Source organism: Anser cygnoides, chromosome 15 (assembly GCF_040182565.1).
Source record: "Anser cygnoides isolate HZ-2024a breed goose chromosome 15, Taihu_goose_T2T_genome, whole genome shotgun sequence".
NCBI lineage: Eukaryota > Metazoa > Chordata > Aves > Anseriformes > Anatidae > Anser > Anser cygnoides.
This window is the reverse complement of record NC_089887.1, coordinates 6,177,862-6,194,166: the sequence shown is the minus strand read 5'-3', so window position 1 is coordinate 6,194,166 and position 16,305 is coordinate 6,177,862. Positions and strand designations below refer to the sequence as shown.

Genomic DNA, 16,305 nt, shown 5'->3' with positions numbered 1-16,305 from the left:
CTCTCCTTCATATGATTCCTTCCAAAAGCTTTTGCGGTGTCTGCATAATGTAAACCCTTCAGACACCCCCGAGTACTGCTCTCAGAAACAGCATGATCCGTTCCTGGAACAGCACATCAGACATGCAGTTTTCAGGGCTGTTTGAAAGAATGAAATGGTTTTGAGCATCCTCTGTAGATGTAACCCATCAGAGGCTCTTGGCTGAGAGCCTCCGCGGGGAATTTCTCAGCCCAAAGTCCACGCTATACAGCAGAGCTGATTATCAATGGCCCAGCTGGAGACAACAGACACTTAATGGATCTGGAAATCTCCCCGGGATGGTTGTTGAGATTGGACTCAGACTGAGCTTCTATTGTGCAACGCAGCCTGCCTTATCTTTATCACAGCGTCCCAGACACTTGGGTGTAACATGGGCTGATGCCAAGGGCCAGGCATGGGACGGTTATCAGGAAACACCTAAGTGGTTTGGGAAGTGGGCTCATTCCACATCACACTAGGTGCTTTATACTGGAGAGCCTGTTTATGACGGGGCCAATCTAGCAGCTTTCTGTTTCTGCTAAGAATGGCATTTCTACCACTCCCTTGCCTCGTGCTGGCTCTGACACACGTCTGACCCCTTGCTGGGCCAGCTCAGACACCTAAATTGGCAGAAAACAAGCAGCCACAGAAAGTGAATAGTTTCTCAACCAGCACACCTAAGGCCAGACATAAGCCTGAGGCAGGGCGAGGGCTGTGCAGGGGCAGACAGGGAGCAGGACAGCCATGCTCCCATCGGAGGGCTGTCAGAGAGCCTCAGCCCTCCTCACCTGCACCTCAGGAGCTGTAGCTCTTCTCTGCATCCACCGAGAGAGAAAGGCTCCTTCAGTGGGTGGTTCAGCTGCCACGAGGTCTGAATCACTCCCTCTCCTCTGACTGCAGGGTGAAGCATCATCCCCTGGCTCCTGATTCAAACCTTGCAGTCTGATGCATCATGTGTGGTGGGATGGACAGGGGCAAGACTGTTTTCCATCTGACTGAAAATCGGGCTTAAAATCTTTTGAAAACATTACCCTCTGTCTTCAGCTCTAGACAAGATACACATCCCCTGGCATTTCAAGCTGTCTTCCTCTCCAGACATTCCTTGTGCCAGGGATAGGCGGCCAGGTCTCCGGGCAGAGCAATGGACTCAGCCTGAAGCCTCAGCAGTGCTGAGCAAAAACCACTGCCATGGGCTTCCACGAAGTTATCATGCTCAGTACTCAGCAAGATCAGGGCCATCACAACATGAACTGCAAGCAAAACTTTAGTGCTTGCAAAAAGTGCTAGGTAGGAACCAATGTCACAAAGAGCTGGTAAGGCTCATGCTCTGCCAGCAGAGATCCTACATCACTGACAAAGTTAATAGCATTTTGTATGTAGTCACTGAAAATTGATGTTGTAAAACTGGTAATACTCTAAAACTGGAAGGAGAAGCAGGTTAGACCTCATTACCTCTCATCTGTACCATGAACTTGTTGTATGGGGTCTCTAGAAAGCTGGTGACATCCCAGGGGCTGCAGCCTTCCCAGAGCAGCTGCTTGATGAGCACAGTTAATGATTTATCTCATCCAGCAGCCATTATGTGTAGGAACAACAAGCTGTACCTGCAGGGAGGGAAGGTGTGAAATCTGAGTGATGGTGCAGGTAAGAGAGGAGCTTCGTTTGTAAAACAGAGGCAGGAAACCAGATGTGGGCTAGGGAGCGGTGAGTCACTGGCCATGCTTTTGTGTTGCTCTGGAAGCAGGAAAAGCAAGTTAGGATGAAAAGAAAAAAGGGAGAAACTGACAGTTACAGAGACCGAGGGGGTGGTTGTGGCAAGTCTATAACAGAATGGCACTGTCATCTAAACCTGACCCATGCAGCAAATGGAAGGGAAAAAAGGAGGAACAGCCTATGAAGGGATGACAAAGCAGGTGCTCTTTGTTCAGCCAAGACACTGACTCTTCACAGTAGCTTTAGTTGACAGCTAAAGACAGCACTCTAATAGTTGCACTGTGCCGTGTACTAGTACTGCACTGGTACCTGCACTGTACTTGTACTGGTGTTGCACTTGCATTGCACCTTGTAGCCTGCTCCAGCTTGCAGACACATATCAAGTAGTCTGCTTAACGAGCTCTGTAACAGGAAAGCCTTTGCTGCTGTGCTTGCTTACATTCATTTTGCTGTTGCTTTATTTGCAGTCTAGCTACTGCAAGCTTGACCTTAGCTCCTACTTAACAAATAAATATTTTTTTCTGTTGCTGTTGATTTATCTGGTGTTGCAGGATGAAGTAGATTTAGGGTCAAACTGATAAAGTTGGGCTGCAGCACCTTTAATACGCCCACGCTTGAGAGGTGAGTGCAGGGATCCCTGGGCAACACGCGGCCAGAACATGTTTAACAATGCAAAGGGTGAGCAATACTCCGAGCCACAGGCAGCTCACAGAAAATCAGGGAATTTCTAACTCTGTAAGGTCACAACAGAAAAGGTCTTTTCAATACGTTAACAATCATCCCCTTCAAAAGTATCCCCTTTCAAAAACATATGCACAGTCCACATGTTGATGCAGGGTAACTACGTCAGAAGGGAGCAATTTTCAGAGCTCATTGTCAGGTGAATTAGAGAGTGAGTCGTCCCAGATTTCCAAAATGCTTAAGATGCCGTGCAAGGCTTTTTCTTGCATTGGTCTCAGAGAGACAGACAAGCAGTTGAGATGGTATTGTGTGAAGGGAAAACAATGGCAGAGAAGGAAAACCCTTCACAAACACACTGCCTTGGAAGATGTGCTTGTTTGCCTTAACGAGATGTAGAAGAGAGGCAGGAAGAGCAGGGCCACGCAATGTCCCAGAGAGGACAAGTCATCTGCTTCCACTAGTCTTTTCTCATCTGCAGATGCAAAATGGAAAATTAAAGTAAATTGCAATAAATTTAAGCTAGTAGAAGGAAATAGTTTTTTCTGCCTGTTACAACTTCAACACTGGAGAAGGGATGCAACTCCACATTCTTCAAGGTAAAAGCCAGATCAGAAAAGGAACCTTTCTTGGCTGGGGAATACATTATGGTACGGTGCTCACTTGGAGCTCCCCCAGTGCCTGGCTGCTGTCCGAGGCAGGACACTGCTCTAGATGGCTCTCTGATGTGGCCTCTTACGGTGAGTCCTGAAGCTCCTGCGCTTGCTTAAAAGGAACTCATCGTGGTAAAAGCCAGCAAGGATCATCTGAGCCTGCAGTCCTGGATGCACTGCTAGGAACAGGAAAAGTCTAGAGTGGGGCTGGCGGGGAGGGCACCGAGATCTTTGGGGATTTAAGTTAAATTAAGGGACGCAGGGCTGGTGCTTTCCTTGGCTTTACACACCTTGGGCTGCCAAAATGTGATGGCTGCACGCGGGGGCGATGGGCAATGCTGACCAGTGCCTGTGCTTGTGTCCTCGCTGGTGTGCTCGGCTCACATGCGGTGCCGGGGGGCCGCAGGGACCGAGGACAACCCGGCTGCGAGCACCCCGAGGGGCCCGGCTGCCCCAGGAATGCACCCAGAGTGCTGTCAGAGCCTGGCAGGTGCTTTGTGCTGGGCTCTGTGTGCTCAGGCAGGGCAGCACGTAGCCCAGACGCATTATTGAGACAGGAATTTCTTGTCATCGCAAGAGCTTGACTTACCTTTGTCATTTTAATGCATTGCACTCAGAGGTTGGTTTGAAAAAAAAAACACAACACACTCCCCCCCTGGCTTTTCAGAGATAATTTAAAGCTCTTTCTCTGAAAGGCCTTTTTATGATTTCGGTGGCTCCAAGGCCAAGGATGAAATACCACGAGCGCGGCAGCAACACGTAGCTCTTGCACTGCTGGGTGCTCCGTTCCAGCAAAGCCCTGCAGGAGCAGACACCGTGCCCAGGGCATGGAGCTTGTGCCACTGCCAGCTGTCATCGCGGTGCCCATGTCCTGCGCCCTGTGCCAGCCCCGATCCTGCTCACCCGCCTTTACGCCCCCCCTACCTCTCTGCTCACTTGAGCAGGCAGGGTTGAGTCATCCCAGGCATGCTCTTCGGAAAACCGTTGCCTCCAGCCCATTTCTTGGAAACTAATAAAAAAAAAATCCCAGAAATGTTGCGACACACTTACAGCTTCTGCTTCTGGGCACCACTGCACTGTGACTTCTCTGCACCGTGCGGCAGCTCCGGCAGGCACCGAAGCAGCCGTTTGCCTCAGGACCGTGCTAACACAGCTATGCCCCCCTCACGTCAGGCCACTTCCTTCCCTACCCTCTTTGCACTCACAAGTCTGAGGACATGCTTGCTGAATAACATTCTTTATACAATCTAACCTTTGGATAAATGCACCTTTAGCCTTGTGCTTCCTTACAACGTAAAAGATCTTTCTTCCCCGAACAAACTTACTCCGTTGACTATTTATTACCAGCATCCTCCTGAAGGCCACTGTGCAGCCAGACAGATCTCAATTTCCTCTGGAGGAGATTTTAACCTTTAGGAGGAATGCAAGCTCCAGGTGTTTTGTGCCTTTGACTTAAACTAATTCCATTCTCCATCTTGCTCATGGTCTGGAGCTGCCAGGGTAGCCACCTTCATTAACTTCATTTCCTTCCCTCTCTCCCTTAGAAGCTGCTCTCTCGAAATGAGAAATCCCCCCCCCCCCCAAAGTTTCAGATCTAATTTTGCCTTTCCATTTAATGTATGCTGAATCCACTCCTGATCATTTGATCCAAGCTAATTTTCTGTGGCTAGCTATTACATGTCTTCCACTTCAGACACGAAGTCTGCAATCACATCCCTTCTGGGCACCTCAGAGCCTACTTTATGAAGAAGTTTATGGGCTACAACACTGAGGGATACAAGGGCTTTACCATCATCAACAACCTTTGATCTCTACTTGACACTGACAAAGTTAAAGCCTCCCTTAATGACACTATTTCTTTCTCTAGCAGCCCGGAGATCTCAAACCCTATCCAAACCCGAATCTGGAGGTTTCTAATAGGACTCAAAGAACCTTTTTATTTCCCTGTGTCAGCAGAGCGTTCGGAGGGTCATAGTACTGCTAGTAAAGGACTTTGAGGTCTCGGGGAGGAGGAGGCTATAGAGGAATGCCAAGCACCTTTTCCCATGTATATGTTCTTGCACACACATGCATAGGTTTGTAATTTGAAACTCTCTTTACTTCTGGACAGGCTTTGCAAACTGCTTAGACCACATTCTCTGAGGTGTTTAAAGAGGGTGGAGTAAGCAGTATTTATTTAGGTACTCTACAAACCTTAATAAGAATCGAGTGCTTGTAGCAATTGCAGAGAACAAACAGAAAGCCAGCTGGCAGAAACTGAACAGTGCCACTGCATTTTTATTGCTTCTAACACCAAAAAAAAATATTATTACAAAAAAATGTCTTTTTTAATTTCTTTTATCTCTGATCCTGTATTAGTTTGTCTGCTCTGTGCAGCAGTATTATTAGCTGTAATCTATTTTTCAACCGGCTCTAAAAATTCATCTTTTAAATTGCCTCCTGGTCCAACTCCTCTTCCGATCATTGGTAACCTGCATTTGGTGGATATTAGAAGGCAAGATAAATCTCTAATGAAGGTAGGACAAAAAAACCCCAAACCCAGACCCTTGTGCATTTTAAACCTGCCTGGGCTATATCTGTGCGATTTTTTTGTCTTTTTAAATTTGAACTGTAAAGGTTTGAAAATTGCTATATAATATTTTCTCTGATCTTCTTCAAGCCAATGTCTGTGTTGATGCAATGTCATTTGTGAGCGATCAACCATTAAAAAAAGACCTCTGGGTAATATGTGATTTCTTCATGTAATTGTGATGATGTACATGAAGTATATAATGCTTGTGGGATTTTAAATATTAATTTGACAGCTCTGATGCCCAGAAAACTTGTATAGCATTAGGAAAGAACTAGCATGAAATGAAACTGCTTCCTTATCCCGCACCCCAGAGAAGCAGTGGGGAAATTTCACAATGCGGTGACCCCAGCACTGCTTCAGAGGGTGCCAAATCCAGACACCCTGTTGCAAAATCGACTTCCCTCTGGCTGAGTTGGATTTGCATTAAAATCTAGATAGCAGTACAATAGTGGGATGGAAAGTTTCAGCAGCCTGGAAGCTCTTCCATTAGCTTGCAATTAAAACGACTTACTTTGCTCATGCTGGTAAACCACTCGTTGGCATCAGGTGAGGGTGGCACGGCCGGGGGGTTGCTGAGTGCTCCCTCCTTGCCCTGGCAGACGGCACCAAGGGATCGACCTGCTGGGGACACGGAGAGAGTGAGCAAACAGCAGCGGCGGTGCCCAGGCTCCCTAACACCCTTGCCACACAAATGCTGGCGGCTCTCGGAGAGGATTTGTGGTGCTGGGGGGTGAGGCTGCAGCCCCTTGCTTATAGGCAACGGCAGGGTTGGGGGCAGTTTACCCAGCGGGGCTGGGCAGATGTTTGCCTCTGAACTGTGTTTTTGAATTGCCTCTGCATGCTCTCATCACCCGCAAGGCTGTATTTGATATCGCCTCTGTTTGCCTTTAATTTCGGATGAATCCAGAGAGGTTATCCCTGCTTCTCACCCCACAGATAACAAAAAAAAAAAAGGTGACTTCATTGAGCAACATGCACCAGCATCTGCAGGCTGGGCACCCCGACAGGAGTGCTGCAGGCAGGCGGGGATGCACCCTTCTCCTCAGCAAAAGCTGCCGCTGCAGCAGCAGGGGCTGGGGCTGCACACACACAGCGTGTGCCTGCCTGGGAGGCAGAGCGAGGCTGCTGCTGCCCTTCTCTGCTGTCCCCAGGGGCTGCCAGGGAGCACAGTGCAGCTGCAGCAGCGGTGTTCAGCCTCATGGGAAGGCTGCTGGTGCAGCGATGTGGAGATACCTGGGGAAAAAAGAGGTGCTGAGGACACAGCAGGCACGTAGCACCAGGCACACATGCAATGGTCCTCACCGGGTGCACATTTCCCCACCTGCCTGCTGCTACACTCTGCAAAGAGCCTGGCTGTGCCATGGCAAAGCTGAGTCCTTTTCGGTGCAAAACGAGTATCGCTGTGTGTACAAGCACAGGGACAGCCAGCAGTTTGGGCAGCCTCCTGCTCCTGATGCAGGTTTCCCTGCTGTGCCCAGCTAAGCTAGAGGTACCAAAGCCAGGTCCGAGCACAGGGGCACAGGATTGCAATTTGTGGGTCAAACCTGTCTCCTGATCTAGCAGCAGGGATGCAGGAGTGCTTTGGTACGAGATGGGTGTCATGAGTAAGAGCTTTCCTGAGTGATAGTGTCATTATTTGCACTGAACTGCCTGCTCCATTTTTGTCTTTCTCTGGTTTGTCAACTTGTGCTGCCATTTGAGGTCTGCTCTTCAGGTGCTTGGTTTTTGTTTTTCACTTTTTGACTTTCCCCTTAACATAGAAACCAGATTAGCAATGCCCTGACTGGGGGCGGGGGCTGCCATGGGGCAATAAACCCCAACACCCAGGCTGGCATCCATGCAAACACCTGGTGCATGACCACGACGAGCTTCGGCTGATGGATGCTACTCTGCAGGGGTTGTTTCTCCACCACACATAGCAAGTCCTTTCTGAAAGAACGGGGCATTTTCCTTCTTCGCTGACTGTCACAGCTTGCCTCTCTTTCAGCTTGCGGAAGAATATGGCCCGGTCTTCACCCTCCATTTTGGCTTCCAGAAAGTTGTGGTCCTGACTGGGTACGAAGTTGTGCGGGAGGCGCTTGTGAACTACACAGAGGAGTTTGTAGACAGACCATCCATCCCAATATTTGACCAAATTCAGAACGGAAACGGTACTAGAGAAATGAGGGGGGGCGGGCGGGAGGGATGGTACCGTCGCTCAGTGCTTCCCTACAGCCAGGCTTTTAAAAATCCCCCTTGGACCCTCCCAAAGCCAAGCTGATGGAAAATGTTTGGTTTTTCTCACTTTCATGCATGCCTCCTTTTCACTGCCATTGTTTTTGGCAGTGCACCTGCAGACTGATCCCTATCCTAAGCATCAGAGGCCAAGGTGCGGGATTTTTAAAGGTGCAATGGTAATTCTGGGGTAATTTCCATAAATGCCCGTGAGAGCAGCTTGCTGCCACCACGTTTACAAACCTCCCTGGCGGGGTCATGGGTTTTTGGACTGGCTGGCTGGGCTGTTTGGAGCTGAAGGGTTTGTCCTGTTCACCTGGTGCTAGGTACCTCAATTTTGGATGCAATTGTTCCCCAGCATCTTGTCTCCACCAAGGCTGGAATGTGAAATGTATTCAGCAGTGGGCTGAGTCTGGAAATTCTTCCCACAAACATCCCATAGTTTTTCCAAGGTGGCTCTTCATCCCTGACTAGTTCTGAGGACATCTTGCCCTGTTCTTCCGCCCTCTGCTTCAGCTGGGGCTTTAGCTGTGAGCAGCCGAAAGGCAGCTTTATATGCTGGTCACAGGCTGGAGCTGGGATTACAATTAGAAATTAAATTACCCAGCCATAATATCAAGAGATGAATTTATCGCTACATAAGGAAAAGGAATCGATGGGGAGAAAAGCATCGTTCAGAGCTAATTTACATATAAAATATCCCTTTGGGAAACTGTCAGTATTGCACTATAAGTCCTTTCACACTTACCTTCCTAACCCAAGTCGGAGCTGCTCAGAGGTGACCCGAAGCTGTAAATTCACAGGGGCTGTTAAGTAGCAAGGGTCACAAATTCTCCAATGAAACATTTTTTCTCTCCAGCAAATGTCAATTTGTTGACTCTGAAGCTGTTTGCAGAAAATGAGTGGTCCAGATGAAATTGCCTAAATTAAAGAAAAATCAAGTTTAGAAATTTGCTTTGACATTTTTAAATTGAGAAGTTTTGCTTTCCAAATTAAAACTACCCTGCTTTGAAATTGTGTTTGTTCTAAAAAAGGCAAATACATATAAAAACCTTGCAGCCAAGATGTGAAATACGATTATCCAGCTTTTTTAATTGACACTGTCTGAGACAGTCTCCAGATTACTAACACCATTTTTTTCTTTCGCTATCTCCAACCCTCTGATGGGATGAAATACGCATCCCTGCTCGTGGTGGCTATGATCATCAAGGCACGAGCTCAGTGACAGCCACAAAATGATAGTATTTTTTACCACTGCTGAAAATACATCGGGAATGTATTTTCACTGTTATTGGGAATCTCAAAAAACAGTTCAGCACTGACTAGGGTTGAGGAGACTGAATTATCCCATCCCACAGAGATAAAAGATCTTTATGATTGGAATAGAACAAAGGGAGAAGCTTCAAAGATACAAGGCTGTTGCTTGAGGCCCTAGACTTGCAACCAAACAGGGTCAGAATGGTTGCACGATTGACTAAGTCCAACCTCTCTCCCCAGCCCTACAGCCAAGCAGCGGTGGTCTGAAAGCCCTACCTGCTTATCTTGCAGCTGGGGCAGGCTGGGCTGGGTGGGAGCTGGTTTTTCATGAACTACAGGCTCGGTGAGACTGGGAAGACTGAGCTGAGAGGATACAGGGATGGGGCACAGAGAAATGGGAGATCCTTATTCCCCAAACCCATAAGAAACTGGGCAGCAGAAACACTTGTGGAGATCCCTCTTCGTCCAGTCCTGTATCTTGTTTTGTGTGGTGGGGCTCCTCCGTGCATGGTCCCAGCGGTGATGTCTCACGGCCCCCCCCAGGTGTGTTCTTCTCCATCGGGGAGCTGTGGAGAACAACGCGGAGATTCACCGTGTCCAGCATGCGCAACCTCGGCATGGGCAAACAAATGATGGAAGGGAAAGTCTTCGAGGAGCTTCACTTCCTTATCGAGATGATCAAATCCTTCAAAGGTGAGCTAGGGACCATCATGGTGCTCCACAGCATCATTCATGTCACTGCTGCTGCTGCTACAACATCACACCAACATTTCCATCCTCCTCCCACTGCAGGGGAACCTTTCAGCCTGAGGTCCTTCAACATCGCTCCGATCAACATCACCTTCCTCATGCTCTTTGGGGACAGGTTTGACTACAAGGACCCAACATTTCTCACTCTCTTAAGACTCATAGATGAAGTTATGATTCTTCTGGGATCTCCATATTTGAATGTAAGTAACCTGTCCCACAGGTTAACGTTTTTTTCCACTGGCAGATTGCAGCGAGCCACACAGATCACAGGACACAGGTCAGCAGTTTCTGAATGTTCAGAACCTGCCGTTACACCTCAGATGTTCTCCACATAACACCTTGGTCACCACAGGTGTGCAGCCAGATTTCCCTGTGATATTCTGCTTTTGCACCATCCTGCATATCTGTGTAGAGCTAAAATGAGAACTGAGCTATGGTCATTTTAGCTCCACAGGTATTTTTTGTCTCCTTCAACACAATCGCACCGTCTAGGCTTTCTTTGCCTTTGCTGTGTTTTCTAAAAAGACACATTCAGTGTTGATGTCCAGGTGAGGGAGACGTCACAGACTGCATTAAAAATGCTTTCTTAGAAACTACCAGGAAAACTCTGCATATCTTCAAACTATCATAGCCAATCATTTGTAGCTGATGTTGAAAAAAACTAAGCAGCCACATAAACTGCCTGGCTGCCTGGCATGCTGGAGCCCCAGCTCTGCTGAGAGGGTGACCAGTCCGTTACTGGTGGAGGATCTGTTCCCGCAGAACAGTGCAGATGTTTATAATTAGGTAGTACTGAATAAAGGCTCATAGGTTGCAAAGCCCACCCTCATGAAAATGTGCCTGGGAGCCCTCTGGGAGGTCCCCGGGATGCTGAAATTGTACTGCTAAAAGACAAAACTCACCTGATCTATCATGTCCTAGGAAGAAGCTATTTCAGCACGTTGATACTTCTACAGACCTAATGCTTCTCTTTTTTAATTCCTCATTAGTATTTCAATTTCTACCCGTTCCTTGGATTTCTCTTCAAAACCCATAAGATTTTGCTTGAGAAAATAGAAGACGTGCGCGCCATTATAAGGCAATACATGAAGGCAAGCAGGGAAGATATCAATGAGAACAGCGTGAGGAGCTACACTGATGCACTGATATTCAAGCAACACGAGGTATTTCACTGCTTAGCTCTGTTGGCTGTTTGCAGCATCTCGTTTGGATTTTCTAGGTCAAACAGTTGCTGAGTCTTGATTTCAGTCATCTCATGTAAACCTATGGAAGGTAACTCTGTTATTCTTGTGGCACTGAAATCAGATTCCTGTCTCGTACAGTTGGTGTAATTTACTGCAGGGATTTTTCTACCAAAATAAAGAAGTGAAAGTCACTCTCTCAGTCCAGTCCTGAAATAGCAGCACTAATAACGTGAGATGAACTCTTTGTTCATAGTAGAAAATGCATGAATTCACATGAAAGCTGACTCTGCCTTTCTTTTTATGACAACAGATCAATTAATCATTGATACAGTTGCTCCAAGATGAATGATACACTTAAAGCACTTGAGTGATAAATTGTCAGTACGTTTGCTAACCCTGCCCTGCACCTCACTTTAGCAGAGACTCTGCAATTTCACACATCAGTTGATTTCATTCCATACAAAATATTTGGGCTCTGAGTTTTTTCTTCTTTCCCACTGGAGCTGGGCCAACATGAGGCATTAGCTCTTCCGCACACCTATATGGAGGAAGGTTCACTGCAGTCCTAAAGCCCAGGAGAAGCACTCTGAAATGCCATTTTGAACACTGGTGGGGATTCAGTCTTGCTGCTCCCTTCCTGGGCAGGAGGAGTCTGGGATTAGCTGAATCTCCCTCCGTACAGGGGAGAGACCGGGATCTTTCCAAACCTGTAAGGCTGAGACTATCAACAGCATCTGGCCCTGGGCCCCAGGCTGCTTCTGGGTGGGGACGAATGCCAAACCAACACTCCACTCCAAACCTCCCGCCTTTGGTGCTGTTTGCTTTGTGTGCATGATGAGGCCATCCATCACCCAGCTCACAAACACAGGATCGTGCCCAGCAGTTTTGTGGGTTATGCGGTATTTCCCAAACCCGCTGAATGCTAACACTTACTATTTTAAGAGCTTTCTTACCAGGCACTGTGCTTGTGTCTCTCAAGGAGAAAAACAAGAAAGACAGCATCTTCCACGACGAAAACTTAATAGCATCCATACTGGACCTGGTCATGGCAGGAACAGAGACCACAGCCACGACACTCCAGTGGGCCATCCTGCTGATGATGAAGTACCCGGAGATTCAGAGTGAGCTCCTTTCACCTACTCTCCTCCTGTGGTATGGCTGATATGGGAGGGAGAGGCCTCCCACCTCTTTAATTTATGAATTCCCGATGTAATTAGATGCTGAATGAAGTTACAACAAAAGAGTCCCTGTGCCTTGCTGGGAGAAAGAGTGGAGACGAAAGCATGATGCTGGAAGATCAGCCCATGCATGTGCCTGAGCTAGAGACAGAGCTGGGGAAATCTGGGATGGTGTTTTAAGAATCCTCTCCCTCCAGACCCTGGAAAAGTATATTTTTACCAAAACTGAATCTGAAGGTATTGGGTTCCTTGCGGGACACATCCCCTTTCTTTGTTCCTTCCAGAAAAGGTGCAAGAGGAGATTGGAAGAACCATCAAAGTTGGAACATGGGCCACGTACGAGGACCGGAAGAACATGCCCTTTACCAACGCGGTGTTACACGAAGTGCAGAGGTTTATCACCCTCCTGCCCCACGTTCCCCGCTGCACTGCTGTTGACACCCACTTCAGGGGCTACTTCCTACCCAAGGTAGGTAACTGCTCCAACCCATTTTTGGGCTGCTCCTCCTCATTTCTGCTGGTAGCACTAGAGACCAGACTCTTTAGAGGGAGCTACAGGACAGGAGCCCAAAGTAAGTGTCCATAATTACCCACAGAAGAGTTTCTTTCTCTCCAGTGACTACGCTGAGTCCATGGAGAACAGTACTGTAGGACTCGATTCAGGCCCTCTCATGCTCAGCACTTCCTCACTCCAAGACTGACCCTGGTTTACCTCTTTGATGCTATCTGCACAGTGAAGCATCTGCCAGGGAATTTACAGGATCTGCCTGAGGTTTTCACTGCGTCACGTGGCATTTGGCTTCGATCCTTGGCACTGCTGGGAAAATCTCACTGATATCTCTCTCTGTTGACTGATGGGATAAAACCTTCAGGGTCAAATCTCCTGGGACAACAACGTCTGTGTCAGAAAATAAAGCAAAACAGAGGAACAAATCCGTCACTCCTGCCCTACCAAGAATTTTACTGACAAAGCTACTTTCATGTATTTTCTTCCAGGGTATAATCGTAATCCCATCACTCACCTCTGTGCTGCTGGACAAGACGCAGTGGGAGACACCACACCAGTTCAACCCCAACCACTTCCTCGATGCTGAAGGGAATTTTGTGAAGAGGGAGGCTTTCCTGCCCTTCTCCACAGGTGACTAAAGCCCTGACCTGCAGAGATGAGGCTACAGCAGGATCATTTCATTGCAATGTGCACTAATGGGGTCTTCTCAGCCAAGTGGTGCCTTTTTGGGGCTGCCAAGGATTCCAGCAAGACCATTTCTTTTAGAGGAAGAATCCACCCTGTGGTTAGGGGGGTTATTGGGCACTTGGCATACTGGGTTCTGTTCCTGACACTACCTTTGTCTACCATTTTGGTCATCTCAAACTTTTTTTTTTTTAAGTTTCACCTGTAATATACAATGAACATTCTCTCCCTGGCGGCTCATAAACCCAGCCCCCTTCGGACTCAAACTGAGCTAATGGCTGGAACAGTTGTTAGGTATCAGAAACTCTCCCCTGAGCCTTCCTAAAAGAAGAAATATCACTTAGTGCCTTCCTGACAGCCATAAATGCTTCCAAAGGCTGCTAATTTCCAGAAATGCCTGCCTCCCAGCCTGTGCTCTCCACGACTACAGCCGTGTGCATTACAAGAGGGCACAGCTGGATGGAGCAGTCTTGCTGGGATTTTAACAAATCTCAACACTACAGGAGCCCATAAGTACTACAAAGGGAGACTTCCTGTAAAATCCTACAAATCCTCCTGTGTAACCTTACACTTCCCAGCTGCTCCTCTGCCACGATGGCTTGAAGGTGTTCCAGAACGTGCTACAACACCAGACCCTTCTGACATTAGGAAGCCAGTTCTCGCTGTCCACCAAGTGCTTCACCCCTACAGGGACCGTCATGCAAGGGCTGGGAATCTAGCACAAAGGGGGAGTAGGAAAGGAGAAACACAATCCTTTATTAAAGTGAGAAGTGAGTTTTTGACCATTCCACTTTGGGAAGAGGTGGCATTTTTCTATCAGGCTGCTTTTCAAGAGAAAGGGACCGGATAAAGATGCTGAGGGGATTGGAAGACTCTTAAGTCCATGCATGTGATTTGGTGAAGGAAAGGATCTACTCCTTATCTAACACAAAAATTACAACCCTAATCCACAGCCTTGCTGTGCTAAGCACCCTTATACACAGAACAGGAGCCTGTCTTTGCTTCACAGATCTGAACAGGCAGTCTTGCAGGGAGGGGAACAGGGCAAAGGGAGGGGAAGGGATTTACTTAGTCTCTTTGCATATAAGTGACAGGCAGGATAACAATTCATTTCCTAATGAGGCAAGAGATCTTCCATTCATTAGACAAGATAACCTCCGAAGTAAGGAGAGGAGAGGGTACATCATAAATACAAAATAACCCTGCAGCTTGCCACATGGCTGCCACTTGGTGCCAGTGTGACGGGTCAGCTACCTTTAGCAACTTGGGCTGCTCTGCTCCGAAATGCTCTGAAGCCACCTCAGAGGTTTCACTCCTGTTTCCATTATGTTTCCTGTTTCTAACTTGTTATTTCCATCAAGTAAACCCACTGCTTTCCTCTGCAGGGCGAAGGAACTGCATCGGAGAAAGCCTGGCCAAGATGGAGTTGTTTGTCTTCTTTGTAGGATTGCTGCAGACATTTACTTTCCAACCCCAGCCAGGAGTTTCAGAGTCTGACTTGGACCTCACTGTCCCCCAGACAACGTTCACGTTAAGGCCTCGGCCTCAGGCAACCTGTGCTATCCTACGTGAATAACCACTGCCTCGCTGAAGAGCCCCCTAGGCAAGCAGGGAAGCTGCTAAGGCCCAACTTAGCTAGGCTAGGACTCGCCACCCCCATCCTGACACATCACGCTCGTATTTCCTTCTCACTGTCTCCAACCACTCCCACTCCACTGCCCTCCACCTCTACATCTGCCCCACAGGTCACTGACCCGCTCGTTGGTCCCGAGCTGTGAGGGGGTGCAGACGATCGATGTCAAACCGTGATCCTGGTTCACCAACACACACTTCTCCAGAGAGGGAGGCTGTGCCTGGAGCAGCTGGAAGGACCACGGAGGATGTCTGGTGACATGCATGCAGTCCATGAGATGTAGGTGTGACATCCAGGCTCCCACAGCAAAGCAGCGTGGTTGATAACATTGCAGAAATCTGCCCCAAATCCCTAGGAAAGACACACTGACACTCACAGGGAGTCCCAGAAATATGCTGTGGGTCACACAGTTGAACCATCTGTAGGAACCTCCTGGACCAAGCTCTCCAACCATCCATAGTTTCTAGGCAAATAATATCGGGCTAGGCAGCCAGATCAAACACAGAGTGAAAATTAACAGACCAGTTCACGTGATTTGGGGATGAAGTTCTTTATGCCTTGGAACAGAGTGCTGAAAGACACCTCAAACTCTGCGAACCTGTTTAGAGAGCCAAGTGCTGCTACCACCAAGTTCAATGCTGCTTCACAGCCTGAAAGAAAGAAGACCTACATTTCTGACACCGGTTAATATTTGTACCAGCAACTGATCATAAAAGGCTAATGATACAGGAAAATAAATGAGACCGATTTCTAGTTTTATGACTCTGTTTTTCCTGACCGTGTTGAATAGCAGCAAATGCTTTCCCTCTCTCAGGACCTCCTGGGGAATCAATCTGGTATTTGGGACACTTTGGCCATTGGAACCAACCGTGTAAATAGAGTCTAATTTCATGGTGCCTACATTGCATACACGCACTCAAGGAGACTTGGGATCAGGGATTAGAAGAGACCTGGTTTGCGTTATTTTCCTTTGCTCTGTAGCTTTATCTGGCTGTTGACCCTACCTGTAGCACTCTCGTCTTCCATCACACTCTGCAATCCTATTCCAGTTGATGTATAGCTCAGCCAATTTTCCATCCGCAACCACCTGTGAATTGCTACTTTTCCATATGCATTATCTATCATGTACTTTATCACACTGTTTGTCTCCCCCTTCACGGGAACCCAATAAAGTTTTAATTTTCCCATGTCTTCATTATATCTGATGTGCCTGCCACCCAACTTTGTGCTGCACAGAACATGAAGGTTGATCCTGAGCCCAAG

General features: G+C 47.8%; 2 protein-coding genes across 3 annotated transcripts in view; one reads left to right on the top strand and one right to left on the bottom strand.

The window, feature by feature from the left end:
• CYP2W1 (cytochrome P450 family 2 subfamily W member 1) overlaps window positions 1-16,305 on the bottom strand; it is a 43,785-nt gene continuing 27,480 nt past the window's right edge. Inside the window, exons 13-18 of one of the 2 annotated variants that reach the window (XR_010825040.1) lie at window positions 12,930-13,115; window positions 8,597-8,769; window positions 6,146-6,255; window positions 3,987-4,071; window positions 1,623-1,752; window positions 1-137 (exon numbers count right to left, since the gene is read on the bottom strand). Coding sequence is in view for 1 of the 2 variants with exons in the window: in XM_048063616.2 (XP_047919573.2) it covers window positions 13,092-13,115 (24 nt within the window). In the remaining variant the exon portion in view is untranslated. Of the gene's footprint in view, window positions 138-1,622; window positions 1,753-3,986; window positions 4,072-6,145; window positions 6,256-8,596; window positions 8,770-12,929; window positions 13,116-16,305 lie in introns of those variants that run through there. The other variant, XM_048063616.2, reaches the window with a different exon arrangement.
• Window positions 5,168-15,795, top strand: LOC106033533 (cytochrome P450 2W1-like). The gene is made up of 9 exons (XM_013177121.3): window positions 5,168-5,578; window positions 7,622-7,784; window positions 9,649-9,798; window positions 9,898-10,055; window positions 10,845-11,018; window positions 12,019-12,160; window positions 12,502-12,686; window positions 13,214-13,355; window positions 14,795-15,795. Exons 1-9 carry the CDS (start codon window positions 5,381-5,383, stop codon window positions 14,983-14,985), a joined length of 1,503 nt encoding a protein of 500 aa, XP_013032575.2. The 5' UTR covers window positions 5,168-5,380; the 3' UTR covers window positions 14,986-15,795.

Excerpts from the sequence above, each read along its gene's own strand:
- LOC106033533 (XM_013177121.3), top strand. The coding sequence starts at position 5,381 with ATGTCTTTTTTAATTTCTTTTATCTCTGATCCTGTATTAGTTTGTCTG. Across the intron at positions 9,799-9,897 it reads GATGATCAAATCCTTCAAAG|GGGAACCTTTCAGCCTGAGG; the intron begins GTGAGCTAGGGA and ends CTCCCACTGCAG. Across the intron at positions 10,056-10,844 it reads TGGGATCTCCATATTTGAAT|TATTTCAATTTCTACCCGTT; the intron begins GTAAGTAACCTG and ends ATTCCTCATTAG.